This window comes from Vipera berus (assembly GCF_964194415.1).
Source record: "Vipera berus genome assembly, chromosome: Z".
Taxonomy (NCBI): Eukaryota; Metazoa; Chordata; class Lepidosauria; order Squamata; family Viperidae; genus Vipera; species Vipera berus.
The window spans coordinates 8734139-8751058 of NC_138205.1; the positions used below are offsets into that span (position 1 = coordinate 8734139).

Here is a 16920-nt window from a genome sequence, read left to right on the forward strand (position 1 = left end):
CAGCCTAACCTGTCCACAAACATGACAATAAGGTCCTCTTCGTTTGCGTATTTCTTCATTTCGGCCTTCAGCCATCGGACCTTCTGACCTCCACCGACCGTCCGGGCAACATCACCTCCTTTCCAATCTTCACCGAGCCCTAAAGTCTTGAAGAAATATTTGGACAACTGTTGAGACAGGTGAGGGATTGGCTGCCACAAGGAAGTCAACCTATTCTCCAAAGCCTCTGAAGGCAACACAAGAAGCAATGGATGGAAGCTAATCAAGGAGAGAAGCAACCAAGAACTGAGGAGAAATTTCCAGACGGCCAGAACAATTAATCAGTGGAACCACCTGCCTCCAGACGTTGTGGATGCTCCCAACACTGGAGGCTTTTAAGAAGAGATTAGACAATCACTTGTATGGAACAGTACAGGGTCTCCTGCCTGAGCAAGGGGTTGGACTACAAGACCTCAAATAATCCTTCCAATTCTGTTATTCTATTATTTTCTTAGATATTATTTTTTTTTAAAAAAAAAAACCCGCTCTTCTAGCTTGAAATTCAGATGCTTTTGCTCAGGGACATGACAGGTTACCCAATGGCTTCTTCAAAAATACTGCATCTTCCTCCATTCTGGAAAATTAAACCCTTCTGTACTTAAGGTGACCTAGCCCTAGCCTAGTCCTTTCAGGACTACAACTCCCAGAATTCTCAGCTGCTGTGAATCCTAGGCTAGCATTCTTTGACCTGTTCTGCAAAAGTACCCTACATATTGCAAAAAAAAAAAAGGCAGCAAAAGCAGAGGTCAGGTTAACCCTTCAATTTTGGCTATGTTCCCACCCACCCACCCCACCTTCTCTCTTTTTTTTTCAATAGGGTAGAAAGTACGCACCTTGACAGTGTAGTTGAAATATTTGGTGGTTCGTAGAAAGCGCCGGTAGCCCTCTGTTTTCTCCGTGGCTGCAGTCAGGACCAGGAGCTTGCCTGCAAAGAGCCCGGCAACAGAGGAGTTAAAAAGGGAATTCAAAATGAGAAAACAAGAGAGTGAAAAAGCAAAAGCATTGTTTTTAGGTCTGCCCATCATTTAAGTTTAAGTTAAGGGACGCGTTTGGCTCAGTGGGTTAGGACGCTGAGCTTGTCGATCAGAAGGTCGGCAGTTTGGCGGGTCGAATCCCGAGTGCCGCGTAGCAGAGTGAGCGCCTGTTACTCGTCCCAGCTTCTGCCAACCTAGCAGTTTGAAAGCGCGTAAAAAAAAATGCAAGTAGAAAAATAGGGACCACTATGGTGGGAAGGTAACAGCGTTCCGTGCGCCTTTGGCGTCTAGTCATGCCGGCCACATGATCATGGAGACGTCCTCGGACAAGCGCTGGCTCTTCGGCTTTGAAACGGAGATGAGCACCGGCCCCTAGAGTCAGAAACGACTAGCACGCATGTGCGGGGGAAGCTTTACCTTTACCTTTTATCATTTCTTGCTCTATCAAGCCCAGGAGGGCAAGCTGAGAAAAATCCCCCAACTATATCAAAGGCTTTGCTATTTAGAGGGCAGGAGATTAAACTAAATTGTTTAACTGCTTTTTTTGTGTGAAGGTTTCAATTACTCGAAAAAGCTCAGTGTGAACTGGGGAAATTCAGACGTGCTCTTTTCCTTCCAACCTGGTCAGACAGATTCTTCAATCAAGCTAGGATTCACCCAACGCCCCTTTGCTTTTCCTTCCAAAAAGCCACACTGAGTTCAGGTACACTGAGTTTGTAGAAAAGGATTACAGGTAATCTTCAGCTTACAATCATTCGGTTAGGGACCGTTTGGAGTTACAAGGGCACTGAAAAAACTGACTTTTGACTGTTTTCCCACACTTATGATCTCGTGAAACAAAAAGCATATTTATTTATTATTTATTGATTGATTGATTTTATATACCGTGAAACAAAAAGCATATTTATTTATTATTTATTTATTAATTGATTTTATATATTAATTGATTTTATATATATTTTATTCCCGAAGGACTCAAGGCGTTTTACAGGGCGAATTAAATGATACAAATAAATACAATTAAAATAGAATTAAATTAAGACTAGCCCACGATTAAAACAAATTAAAATTTAAAATTTAACATTAAATTAAAAACCCCTCAGTCCAGGCCAGAAAGATCAAATAACCAAGTTTTCAGGTCCCGACGAAATGAGCCAAGGTCCGGGGCAGTCCGAAGTTCCACCGGCAGTTCATTCCATAGGGCAGGCGCGCCCACAGAGAATGCCCTCCCCCTTGGAATCACCCGCCGGCATTCCCTAACTGGCGGAACCCTAAGGAGGCCCTTCCTGTGGGAGCGCACAGGACAATGGGAGGCTGATGCAGGTGCTCCCTGAGATAATCTGGACCCATGCCATTTAGGGCTTTATAGGTCATCACCAGCACCTTGAATCTCACCCGGAGGGCAACTGGAAGCCAATGCAGCTCGTGGAGAAGAGGCGTTACACGGGAGTATCGGGGGACTCCCATCACAACTGGCGCGGCTGCATTCTGCACCAGCTGAAGCCTCCGAGTGGTCCTCAAGGGCAGCCCCATGTAGAGAGCATTGCAGTAGTCTAACCGGGAGGTCACAAGCGCATGAGTGACTGTGCGTAGGGCATCTCGGTCCAAATAGGGTCGCAACTGGCGCACCAGGCGAACCTGGGCAAAAGCCCCCCTGGTCACGGCTCCGATATGATCTTCCAAACTGACCCGCGAATCCAGGATGACGCCCAAGTTACGAGCCCTATCAGCGGGGGGTAACACCTCACACCCCCCCATCGTTAACGATGGACAAAAATGGTTCAACCGAGATGCCGGTATGCACAGCCACTCAGTCTTGGCAGGATTGAGTCGAAGTCTGTTTCTCCCCATCCAAACCCGAACCGCCTCCAGGCAACGGGTCATCACAACAGGCAATGGTGCACACTTTTTCTGTAAACAATTTTTTATTAGTTTTTCAATTCACAACCTATATATCTAGAAAGCATCATGGTACCTGGGTAGTAATCAATTGAATAACAGAGTTTTCAATAGATAGTTCGGGTTACATTATCATAGCATCCTTCTCTATTTCCCTCAACATTCAATACAACATAGTTAAAATAACAGATTTATAAGAATAGGATGGTCAATTAAAAAAGATTTTGTCAGTTCAATTTCAGTGAATTAGATTAGGAGTGGGGAGCCACCTCTGGGATTGTCTAATTAGTTCACAGCATTGTTGGTAGGAGTATAAAAAGGGAAGGGATTAAGGAGATTTACATGCTAAACCAGTGTTTCTCAAACCTGGCTGGCTGGGGATTCTGGGAGTTGAAGTCCATACGTCTTAAAGTTCCTAAGGTTAAGAAACGCTGGTCTACGCTTTGAGCATGGTCCAAACCTTGCATGGTCCAAACTTTGCTGCTGATTAACCTATTGACTATTATTATATATAATGTATAACAGGTCAAATCTGGTTGCAAGTAGATGTAAAATGTAAGGTAAAGGTTCCCCCGCACATGCGTGGTAGTCGTTTCCGACTCTAGGGGCCGGTGCTCATCTCCGTTTCAAAGCCGAAGAGCCAGCGCTTGTCCGAGGACGACTCCGTGGTCATATGGCTGGCATGACTAGACGCCAAAGGCGCACGGAACGCTGTTACCGTAGAGGTCCCTATTTTTCTACTTGCATTTTTACGTGCTTTCGAACTGCTAGGTTGGCAGAAGCTGGGACGAGTAACAGATGCTCACTCTGTTACGCAGCACTCGGGATTCGACCCACCAAACTGCCAACCTTCTGATTGACAGGCTCAGCGTCCTAACCCACTGAGCCACTGCATCCCTTCAGCAAGTAGATGTAGAAGTTTATAAATTTTAGACCCATTTTGCAGGGAGGGGAGCAAGTTATTGCTGTGATGTATTTGTCAATATTCAGCTAGGGAAGATAATATGTGGGGGGGGGGTTGGTCCTTTTAATTCACTTTATTTAACGCTCTTACCTAGTTTTCTTTTGTTCAATTGTTTTTCCTTTGGATTTTGGATTTTAATTTTTTGAACAAAATAAGAGTTTAAAAGAAAAAAGAAATGTGTGGTCCAAATGGGATATTAGAATGAAATGAAATTGCAGAAATTTATTTCTTCAGCAGTTTAGTGGAGCTGCTGGCCTACTTCACCTCACCATGCCAAGCGTGGTTTTATTGAATAAACAATTGAGTGGATCCATACATAACCCTTTGGCTAATCGATTATAATAGCTGATTTCATATGATGCACAGCCGTTCTTAAATCTTTTTGCCCCGGAGGCACCTTTCAAATAATTTTCGGGTTGCAGGGCGGGCACCACATATAAACAACACACAAAGGGCAAACCCTTTACAATGCAAGTCACTGTTTAATCTTCACAATCTACACCTGACGTAATTTACAATAACAACAACATGCCAGGTTGGCATTTCAGAAGCGTCACGTTAAAACAATCCCACCACTGTGAGTGTCAGCTTTACACAATGTGTAATTCTTTTTTAAGGAAAAATAAGTTTATTTTTTTTTCAATCCTCGTATCTCCTGGGATATTAGGTTTCCAGGTAAGAGCAGTCGTGCTAGATCCAAAGCTAATAAACCTCTTTTACTCACCACCATCATTAAGCAGCATTATTAAAATTTATGTCAATTACAGGTAGTCCTTCACTTCGTTTAGCGACCACTCAAAGTTACAACAGTACTGGAAAAAGTGACTTATGAGTCACGACCGGTGTTTGCACTTACAACCGTCGCAGCATTCCTATAGTCATGTGATCCACATTGGGCACTTGGCACTTCCCATGCATTTATGATGGTTGCAGTTCCCAGGGTCACGTGATCACCCATTGGGACCTTCCCAGCTGTCTTCCAACAAGCAAAGTCAGAGGAGGAAGCTGGATTCACTGAACGACCATGTGATTCGCTTAACAACTGTAGGGATTTCCTTAACAACTATGGCAAAAAGGCCATTAAAATCAGATGCCAGTCCCTTAACAACTGCCTTGCTTAGCAACGGAAATTCTGGTGTCGGCTATAGTTGAAAGTCGAGGACTACATGTAGTCAACTATTGTCTATGGAGTTTCTCAGTCATCCAGGTCATAGTCATCCCAAAAGTGCTTTTTTCAGTAGGCAACTGTACGTTCCCTGTTTTTCTCTGAAGACGTTTCGCTTCTCATCCAGGAAGCTTCTTCAGCTCTGACTGGATGGTGGGGAAATGGAAGGATTTATACTCCTTGCAGACAGCTGGTCATTTGCCTTCTTTTAGAGCAGGGGTAGGCAACCTGGGCTCTTTTATGACTCATGGACTTCAACTCCCAGAATTCCTGAGTGAGCCATGCTGACTCAGGAATTCTGGGAGTTGAAGTCCATGAGTCATAAAAGAGCCAAGGTTACCTACCCATTTTAGAGAGTCGTTGAGGCCACTTGGAGGTTTATCTATGTCCTCGGGGTCATCTGAGTGGTGCAAATGTGTGTGGAGCCTTCTTGGAACTGTTGAAAGGGCTGTGTTGTAGAGAGGTGGTAGACGATGTCGGATCCTCCCCACTCTGTTGAGAGAGGGCTGTTCAGTTTTGATATAAATGGCCTCTATGACCCTTCTTTCAAATCAGTGGTCCTCCCTGTCCAAACTTTGCTGTCTTCGAAAGAGTGGCCTTTGTCTTTTAAATGGAGGTGGACTGTTGAATCTTGTCCAAATGGGTTTGTTCTCCTATGTTGTGCCATGCGTTTAAAATCCAGTTACCTCGTGAAAAAACACCTTTGGGGTAGTCAAATATTATTTCATCCTCAACTCTGTCAGCCCTTTCTGCCCCGAAAGCAACATTTATTGATTCTTTAGAGCAGACATGTCAAACTCACAATGTCACGTGACGTCGCGCAACGTATCGGGAGAGTTTTGCCATTGCCGTCAATGGGGTGGGCGAGGCTTCTGGATGACGCGTCCGGCCCACGGGCTGGCAGTTTGATACCCCTGCTTTAGAATAACAACTCCCTTTTTAAAACCCATTTAATCCCTTAATTTGGGATAAAGTCAGGGCAACTGGATAGAACTCAGCATTTACTGGCCGGATGCCCTTCCTGACGCCATACGGAGTTTGCAGCAGATAATTTATCTTTGCGCCCTAGGAGAGAAACATCTGCTGCTACCTAGGTTTCAAGTGAACGTTTATTACAGTTAAGGACAGGAACAAGTTAAAAACACTGAAGAAACAGCCAGTTAGACATTCTGGAATAAAATACCGTATATACTTGAGTATAAGCCGAATTTTTCAGCCCACTTTTTGGGCTGAAAAATTCCACTTTGGCTTATACTCCAGTCAACAAAAAAACTTACCGAGGACTTGTGCGCGGCCGAGGCTTTGGTGCTTCCGGGATCGCGCGCACCTCTCCCAAGCCACCGCCGTCCGGAGACCTGCCGAAGTTTGGGGAGGTGCGCGCGCACCTCCCCAAACCTCCCCAAACGTCGGCAGGTCTCCGGACCTCCGCGCCCTGCCTGCCTGCTTCTTTCCGCTGCGGAAAGAAGCAGGCAGGCAGGGCGCGGAGGTCCGGAGACCTGCCGACGTTTGGGGAGGTTTCCGGACCTCCGCGCCCTGCCTGCCTGCTTCTTTCCGCTGCGGAAAGAAGCAGGCAGGCAGGGCGCGGAGGTCCGGAGACCTGCCGACGTTTGGGGAGGTTTGGGGAGGTGCGCGCGCACCTGAGGGAAGGGGGGGCGACTGGAGCGGGCGTGTTTCCTCGCCTGCTGGGCGCCGCGATTTGCCCGGGGAACGCGCGGGCCCCGAATGGCAGCGTGGAGCGAGGAAGCGGACAGCCAGGGCTTCCCCGAGAGCCGCGGCCACACAGGGTATTCCTGTGTATTCAGGCTTGCAAAATGGCGGATCGAGCCTCTGCTGGCGGCAGAGGCTTGCAGAGCGCGGATCCAGCCTCCGCCGGTGGCGGAGGCTTGCAGAACGGCGGATCGGCTTATACTCGAGTCAATAACTTTTTCCAGTTTTGGGGGTGAAATTGGGGGTCTCGGCTTATACTCGAGTCAGCTTATACTCAAGTATATACGGTAATAGCTAAGAAATAAAATCTATGTTAAAATCATAAATTCTTTACAATGCTTTGGTAAGGCCACACCTGGAATACTACATCCAGTTTTGGTCACCACGATGTAAAAAAGATGTTGAGACTCTAGAAAGGGTACAGAGAAGAGCAACACAGATGATTGGGGGACTGGAGGCTAAAACATAGAGGGAACGGTTGCTGGAATTGGGTATGTGTCGTTTAATGAAGAGAAGGGTGAGGGGCGACATGATAGCAGTGTTCCAATATCTCAGGGGCTGCCACAAAGAAGAGGGAGTCAAGCTATTCTTCAAAGCACCTGAAAGCAGGACAAGAAGCAATGGACAGAAACTGGTCAAGGAGAGAAGCAACCTAGAACTAAGGAGAAACTTCCTGACAGTTAGAACAATTAACCAGTGGAACCACCTGCCTCCAGAAGCGGTGAATGCTCCAACACTGGAAGTTTTTAAGAAGAGACTGGACAGCCATTTGCCTGAAATGGTATAGGGTTTCCTGCCTGAGCAAGGGGTTGGACTAGATGACCTCCAAGGTCCCCTCCTCCTCCTCCTCCTCCTCCTCCTCCTCATTATTATTATTATTATTATTATTATTATTATTATTATTATTATTATTATTATTATTATTATTATTATTATCTCTCAATTGCACACAAACAAAACACTACCACTACCTAGGATTGGACTCTCAACCTTCCCAGTGAGAGGCAAGCATCTCGTGACAACATCTTTGTTTAAATGGTTTTGCTTTTTTTAAAAAAAAGCATTGGAACTTTGATTTAATTTACAGGGATCCCCATTTTCTTGGAGGACATTTCCCAGATATTTAGGTACTTTCACAATTAACATCTAACAGCCTGGAATCATAGAAGGGTTCATCAAAAAGCAAGGCCCAGAGACTCTTTCTCCATTCTGCCAAGCTTTTAATGCCAACGTGGCTCGTCTCTGAGCAGGCTGGCACCGATTTCCACTAAGCTGGAAAGGTGGAAAATCCACAGGGAAGTTCCAAGTCCTCTTGTGGTCTGAGAAAGCCACAGATGGTTGAATTGAGTCAACGTGTACAGCTTGATTCCTGTACCAAATTATGTATTGACACAATGTGTTTACAAGATGTCCTCAACTTACAACCACAACTGAGCTGAAATTTCCTGCTGCTAAGCGAGATATTTGTTAAGTGTGTTTTGCCCCATTTTACGACCTTTCTTGCCACAGTTGTTAAGTGAACCTCTTCAGTTTTTAAGTTAGTAACATGGCTGTTAAGTGAATCTGGCTTTCCCGTTGACTTTGGTTGTCAGAAGGTCGCTAAAGATGATCACATGATTCTGGGACGCTCCAACCGTCATAAATATGAGTCAATTGCCAAACCTCTGAATTTTAATCATGTGACCACGGGGATCCTGCAATGGTCGTTAAGGGTGAAAAACGGGCCTAGGTCACTTTTTCCAGTGCCATTGTGACTTCGAACAGTCACTAAATGAACTGTTGCAAGTCAAGGACTACTTGTAATAATATTGGTGTCAGAGTAATGTTGGGATCCACAGGACTAGTAACTTGGGAACCTAGGAAGCTTCTGTGCCATAACTTTGAATAGTCACTAAATGAACTATTATAACTCAAGGACTATCTGTAATAAGCTGATGTTGCATTATAGCCGACATTTCAACCCTCTGCTGTTTTTCCTCCTGGAAGACTTGAGTAATCATTGCTTCTTGGCTTGGCTTTAAATGTCCCCTTTGGCCCAAAGGTTTAAATGGCATTATGGCAGTGAAAATTGGACCATAAAAAAGGCTGAGCGCCAAAGAATTGAGGCCTTTGAACTCTGGTGCTGGAGAAGACTCCTGCGAGTCCCTCGGACTGCAAGGCGATCAGATCAAACCGGTCAGTCCTAGAGGAGATCCACCCTGACTGCTCTTTAGAAGGCCAGATCCTGAAGCGGAAACTCAAATGCTTTGGCCACCTAATGAGAAGGAAGGACTCACTGGAGAAGAGCCTCATGGTGGGAAAGGTGGAGGGCAAGAGAAGAAGGGGACGACAGAGAATGAGATGGCTGGACGGAGTCACTGAAGCAGGAGGCGTGAGCTTAAATGGACTCCGGAAGATGGTAGAGGACAGCAAGGCCTGGAGGAACGTTGTCCATAGGGTCGCGATGGGTCGGACACGACTTCGCAGCTAACAACAACAAATGGGAGCTTCTCATCAGAAATTTTGAGTTTACTAGCAGAGATGACTAAATTGACTGTTTTGATAAAAGCAAAGAATATATGGTAAGTTAGCCGCCCTGAGTCCCTCGGGAGATAGGGCGGGATATAAGTCCCATTAATAAATAAATAAATAAAAATAAATAAATAAGTACTTTTTTTCTACTTGGAAACCACTTCTGTTCTTTGTGCTTGAGGTGGGAAAAAATGCTACTTTCTTTGATTTTGGGTTTTACTGATTAGACTGATCTGTTGATGTAGGAATGGCTAGTTCATACTACAGAAATGTAAATAGTTGAAGTTTGATGTTAATGCCTTATTTTACGGCAACAGAGAGAGTCGGAAGTCAAACACCGTTTTTTTTTCTCCCCACCCCCCCTTACTTTCCACATTTCCCTTTTTCCCTTTCTCCTAACTTTGTTCCCTATTATTTGCTTTTGTATTTCCTTATTTTATGTTACAAAGATAAAATAAAAATTAAAAGTGAAAAAAAAACCCAAAGCATATACAGTATTTGTATTTCATGAATATTATTGAACTATTGAACCCAATAAGATGATGGACTTTTGATTTTAAAAAAAAAACAAAAATAGGCTCTATGTTTAAAAAAAATAAATAGAAATTTTAAATTTACTATTTTTTTTTACCAAGGCTGGCCTTTGAGAATGCCAGGCTGTGGCAGGGCCTCCGGGTTTTCAGCAAGCCTTCCCTGGATCTGGAATGCAACTTTGGGGAACAGCCAAGGCTGCTATTTTGGCATACAACGGCTATTAAAGCTGAAGGATGAAAACACAGACGGCCTTTGTGGAAGGCAGACGTCCCCTTCAAGAAGCTGCATCAGCTTTTTCATCCCATTCCAATAAAACTCAGCCAACTGCCTCTGCAAGGATAGATGATCTGACCGCTAGGAGAGGTTTCAGACTACGTCCTACAAATCACCTGTTATGGACTGTTCTTGCTGCAGCTGATAGGACCTGAAATTCACAATATGCAGGTAGTTCTCAGCACAGAATGGTTTAGTGCAGGGATAGGCGGTGGCTCAGTGGGTTAGGACGCTGAGCTTGTTGATCAGAAGGTCGGCAGTTTGGCGGGTTGAATCCCGAGTGCCACGTAACACAGTGAGCGCCTATTACTCGTTCCAGCTTCTGCCAACCTAGCAGCTCGAAAGCACGTAAAAATGCAAGTAGAAAAATAGGGACCTCTACGGTGGGAAGGTAACAGCGTTCCGTGCGCCTTTGGCGTCTAGTCATGCCAGCCACATGACCACGGAGACGTCCTCGGAGAAGCGCTGGCTCTTCAGCTTTGAAACGGAGATGAGCACTGGCCCCTAGAGTTGGAAACGACTAGCACGCAAGTGCACGGGAACCTTTACCTTTACCTTTAGGCAACCTTGTCATAAAAGAGCCAAGGTTGCCTACCCCTGGTCTAGTGACAGAAAAAAGTGGCTTATGACCGTTTTTCACACTTACGACCATTGCAGCTTCCCCGTGGTCACGTGATCAAAATTCAGATGCTTGGAAACTGACTCATATTTACAACTGTTGCAATATCCTGGGGGGGGTAATCACGTGATCATCTTTCGTGACCGTCTGACAAGCAAAGTCAATGGGGAAGCCAGATTCACTTCACAACCATCTTACTAACTGAACATCTGCAGTGATTCTCTGGCAAGAATGGTCATAAAAAGGGGGCAAAACTCACTTAACCAATGTCTCAGGAACAGAAATTTTGGGCTCAGTTGTTAAGTGAATCACAGCCGTTGTTAAATTAGTAACGCGGTTGTTAAGAGAATCTTGCTTCCCCATTGACTTTGCTTATCATAAGGTTATGAAAGGTAATCACATGACCCCAGGACACTGCAACTGTCATAAATACATGCCAGTTGCCAAGCTTCTGGATTTTGATCATGTGACCAGGGGGATACTGCAATGGTGGTGAGAAAAATGGTGATACGTCACTTTTTTCAGTGCTTTTGTAACTTCAAACGGTCACTATATGAACTGTTGTAAATCAAGAACTATCTGTACTTCAGGATGGAACAAAAGAACAGAATTTTGTTTTACAAAGAACCACGCTCTGAGTCCAAGTCTGCTTTTTGATGACCAACCTTGGAAATCACGCATCTAAACATGCATGTTCTCCTGCTTGAGCGGGGGTGGGGGGGTGGGGCTGGACTAGAAGACCTCCAAGGTCCCTTCCAGCTGTATTCTATTCTATTCTATTCTATTCTATTCTATTCTATTCTATTCTATTCTATTCTATTCTATTCTATTCTATTCTATTCTATTCTATTCTATTCCATTTCATTCCTATTCTATTCTGTTCTATTTTATGCTGTTCTATTCTATTCTATTCTATTCTATTTTCTATTCTATTCTATTCCATTTCATTCCTATTCTATTCTATTCTATTCTATTCTATTCTATTCTATTCTATTCTATTCTATTCTATTCTATTCTATTCTATTCTATTCTATTCTATTCTATTCTATTCTATTCCTATTCTATTCTATTCTATTCTGTTCTAATTCCATTCCTGTTCTGTTCTGTTCTATTCCTAAATTCTATTCCTAAATTCTATTCTATTCTATTCTATTCTATTCTATTCTATTCTATTCTATTCTATTCTATTCTATTCTATTCTAATTCTATTCTATTCTATTCTATTCTATTCTATTCTATTCTATTCCATTTCATTCCTATTCTATTCTGTTCTATTTTATGCTATTCTATTCTATTCTATTCTATTCTATTCTATTCTATTCTATTCTATTCTATTCTATTCTATTCTATTCTATTCTATTCTATTTTCTATTCTATTCTATTCCATTTCATTCCTATTCTATTCTATTCTATTCTATTCCATTTCATTCCTATTCTATTCTATTCTATTCTATTCTATGCTGTTCTGTTCTATTCTATTTTATTCTATTCTATTCTATTCTATTCTATTCTATTCTATTCTATTCTATTCTATTCTATTCTATTCTAATTCCATTCCTGTTCTGTTCTGTTCTATTCCTAAATTCTATTCCTAAATTCTATTCTATTCTATTCTATTCTATTCTATTCTATTCTATTCTATTCTATTCTATTCTATTCTATTCTATTCTATTCTATTCTATTCTATTCTATTCTATGCTGTTCTATTCTATTCCATTTCATTCCTATTCTATTCTGTTCTATTTTATGCTGTTCTATTCTATTCTATTCTATTTTCTATTCTATTCTATTCCATTTCATTCCTATTCTATTCTATTCTATTCCATTTCATTCCTATTCTATTCTGTTCTATTTTATGCTGATCTTTTCTTTTCTATTCTATTCTATTCTATTTTCTATTCTATTCTATTCCATTCCATTTCTATTCTATTCTATTCTATTCTATTCTATTCTATTCTATTCTATTCTATTCTATTCTATTCTATTCTATTCTATTCTATTCCTGTTCTGTTCTGTTCTATTCCTAAATTCTATTCTATTCTATTCTATTCTATTCTATTCTATTCTATTCTATTCTATTCTATTCTATTCTATTCTATTCTATTCTATTCTATTCTATTCTATTCTATCCTATTCTATTTCTATTTCTATTTCTATCCTATCCTTTTTCCACCAGGGGAAGGCTAGCCCCAAACATCAAACCTCTGTTGATGCAAGAAGTCACCTGCTGATTTGCAAAGCCCCCAGAACAACAGTACGATTTCCATTTTCAAAATTAGCATCTGGTTTTAAAAATACACCCTTGCGTTGCCCTATTTTTGTCTTTGCAAATTAAAAAAAAGTATTACCTCATGGAAACTGAAGGATCCTTGGTTTTGTTAAGGGGCAGGTTTGTGGTTGTCAAGAATGAATTACTTTGGACCAGAGAAGTTATTCCAAACACAACAAAACGATTTCTGGGTAAGGCTTTCCCGTTTTGGCCACCACCATGTTGTTTCTTGACAGCCAACCAACCCATTGCAAAGTTTCTCTGGCAAACTTTTTAAGCCACCGTTTTTCCTCTCTTGGAAAAGTTTGAGATTCGTGTCTGCCAGTGGCAAAGAATTCCAGAACCTATTATATACTGCTAAAAAAATAAATAAAGGGAACATAAGATAAGACATCCTACTACTAAATACAGTATGTTGTGTTGTTTAAGTGTTCCCTTTATTTTTTTGAGCAGTATACTGTATATAAAATGCTATGTTTATCCAGGTTGAACACAAAATTCAGTAGTGGGATTAAAGTGGGGGAAAATGTCCAATCAGGAAGAAGCTAGGAAGGTCCCATTCAGCGCTCAAGAATCTTAAGAAGCAAAGAAATGGATGGTGAGCAAATCTGAGAGGAGACGGAAGTGTAAAAACTAGTGAGGTGTTGTTATGCAAGTGTTTCTTTACAGAAAAAAAGGAAGCAGTTTTAGCTCGGGATTAAACTTGTGGGGTCCTTAGTCCTCTCTGAGCTTGGTGGTTTTCTTGCAGACATTTCACTACCAAACTAGCTAACGTCATCAACGCAGTCTGCAAGAAAACCAGTAAGCTCATAGAGCACCAAAGGACCCCACAAATATTTCTTGGCTTGGTTTCCACACTATGTACATTACTTGAAAATTGGAATATGCACAGGGATCAGACCAGAGCTGTGGATGAAATGGCCAAATAGGTTGTGCCACATTCCAGAAAGAAAAAGAGGCTAAGTGTATTTATTACGAGGGGCTTCCAGAGATCCACAGCCAGCCTTGCTTTCTCCTGAACCTCCTAAAGAAAGAAGGAGAGGTGGAACAGCCAAGGAACATCAAAAGAACTCTTGTTATAATTTGGGGAGGTATTCAAGGACAATAGAAAGGACTCCAATGCCCCCTACGTCTATCTTAAGTGCATAGATCCCACAATCTAATGGGGCATTCTGGGCAGTCCAAACCAGCCTGAACCTTTAAACCTGTCAGTTCTGAACTTGTTCCTTGAGTCACCATTGACTCCTGATGACTTCATGGAGGCATCTCTAGTGTTTTCCTGGAAACCATCGAGACGTTCTTTACCACTGAGAATTCTTTCAACCTAAAACTTTCAACCTAAAACCCTGCAATTGCTCTGCAGCTCCAGTTCCACCCTGGAGATCAGCTAAGGTCAGCTTCGTACTTTCACAGAACTGGACAACCTCCCTTTTAAACCATCCTCCAACAGCACCCCAGCCAAATAGCATTTCTTTCAAGCTGGAATGCAGCCTACGTGTTGGTTGGAAAAAGCTGTTTTTTTTCCAGAGCCGGACAGCTGTCTTCCCCAGACAGTGAACTCCCTCTTGCAAACAGAAGAAGCTTTCACAAAAAGGGAAGTTGAGAGTCATTTAGCCTATTGAGTAATGTCAGTAGAAATAATTATATGAAAGGAGGGGGGAAGGGCAGAAGGAGAAGACATTTAGCAATTTGGAATATTAAGTGGAGAACTGTCCATTTTTAAGCCTGCTTTGGCCAGCCTGGTGTGCAATTTGCATGATTTCCCCCCCCCCAAAAAAAAAGCAGGATTATATTCAAATGTTGAGAAGAGTTCAAAGAAGCACTAAGACAGACAGGATTGGAAACAGATGACCAACAATACTGAAGCATGCTACTTTCCATTAGTGTACACTAATCAAAACCATCCAGTCCTGTTCCCCTCGCTTTTGTCAAAAAAGTCAGATTTAAAACACATTCAGAGAGAAATTAGGAAAAAGTGCAACCTATCTGCAGGTTGGTTTTCAGGCTGCAAACCAATACGATCTAGGCTTTCGGCAGTGTTAAATCAACATGAAATCAAGGCATGGTAAATCTAATATATAACTACAGGTAGTCCTCGATTTACGACCACAATTGAGCCCAGTACTTTTTTTGTTAAAAAAAAAAGGTGCCGGAACTCACACACATCATACAGCCCACCTTGCCTACCCTACAAGGTTCCATCCAAAAAAGATGCCGGAACTCCATTCTGGGCGTTCTATGACAAAAAAAGCCCTGATTGAGCCCAACATTTCTATTGCTACATGAGACAGTTGTTAAGTGAATTTTGCTCCATTTTATGACCTTGCCACAGTTAAATGAATCACCGCAGTTGTTAAGCTAGTCACTACAGTCGTTAAGTGAATCTGGCTTCCTCAATGACTTTGCTTGTCAGAAGGTCGCAAAAGGGGATCACATGACCCCGGGACACTGCAACCGTCATAAATATGAGTCAGTTGCCAAGCGTCTGAATTTCGATCACGTGACCATAGGGTTACTGCAACAGAGGTAAGTGTGAGAAACAGTCATAAGTCACTTTTTTCCAGTGCCGTTGTAACTTCAAACTGTCAGTACACAAACTGTGTTGTAGGTCTATCTGTAGTTTCCAACATTTATTTATTTATTTATTTTATTACATTTATATACCGCCCTTTCCCGAAGGACTCAGGGCGGTTTACAGGGTGACTAAAAACAAAGATACAAAAGTTCAAAACAGATTTTAAAAAATTATATTCGTCCCTGCATAAGTAAAACCCCAGTTAAAATTAAAATTAAAACTAAAATTAAAATTCTCAGCCTGGGCCAGAGAGCTCAAAGAGGAAAAGGTTTAAGTTTGCGATCACAGAGCTGTTAAAATTGGAAAGAACTATTTCGCCCTCTTCTTTTGTCCTTTTCAAAACACCACCCTCCCTATCACTTTTCTGGCAATGGGGCGTTTCCTCAAACCTCATTGCAGCTCATCCTTTCAATTCACACCGTCAACCAAGTCAGGGAGATATTAATCAGGATCCAAATGCCTTTCATCTCAAAAGTAATCTTTAGTTTGGTAGCGTGCAGCTTTCAAAGAAATGATAACTTTCTAAATAGCATATGCAAAGCTGGGAAGTTTTATAAAGGAAACACTATGTGATCAGGATGCCAAAACTTTCTACTTTCTAATCTTCATTCTTTCTGGACATTCTGGCTCAGTTTTTCTCAACCTTCACAATCTTAAGATGTGTGGACTTCAACTCCCAGAATTCCACATGTCATAAATTGGCCAAGCTTGAGAACTAATGTTCTAGTATCTAGTTCGTCAATATTAGAATGCAATATTCCTGTTTTTTTTCTACCTCACTAATAAAAGAGTCCAGAGAAAACATCAAACATTTAGAATTCTGGAAACCTGTATTGAAAAAAATGAACAAACACCAACCTCTATGTCAGGGGTAGGGAATGACGGCCCTTTTATGACCTGTGGACTTCAACTCCCAGAATTCCTGAGCCAGAATTCTGACAGGAATTCTTGAGCCAGAATGCTGACAGGAACTCTGGGAGTTGGAGTCCACAAATCATAAAGGGGCCATCATTCCCCATCTCAGCTCTACGTAATAGAAAAGCGTGTTTCCTAATCTCTGGAAAGAAGGAGAACTATTGGGTTCCCCCAGAAATGGTACAGAAGGACCAAAAACTGGGAAATGGGAGTGGAATTCACACCAGCCTTCCCCAACACGGGCCTTCAGTTTGTACTGTTAAGTTGGCATGGAAACTGTAATCAAGAATATTGACATCCTGAACAGACCACATCATTTCCTAAAGCACCTTCTCAACCATGCTGCATCCCCTTGCAGTATTTTCTGAAAAAAAAGTCCTTTCCAAAAAGTTGGATCTCAACAGGTTGTTGAATGACAGCAAATGTGGTTGAATATGTTGGATTGAGGGGACTCGGGTTCAAGTCCACCCAGACAC

General features: G+C 42.2%; 1 protein-coding gene across 1 annotated transcript in view; it reads right to left on the reverse strand.

Annotated features, from left to right (window-relative positions):
- The window catches only part of LOC308678362 (multifunctional procollagen lysine hydroxylase and glycosyltransferase LH3-like), a 52237-nt gene that overhangs the window by 28833 nt on the left and 6484 nt on the right, over positions 1-16920 (reverse strand). Inside the window, exons 2-3 of the mRNA XM_081345500.1 lie at positions 873-964; positions 10-146 (exon numbers count right to left, since the gene is read on the reverse strand). Coding sequence (XP_081201626.1) covers positions 10-146; positions 873-964 — 229 coding nt within the window. The remainder of the gene's footprint in view (positions 1-9; positions 147-872; positions 965-16920) is intronic.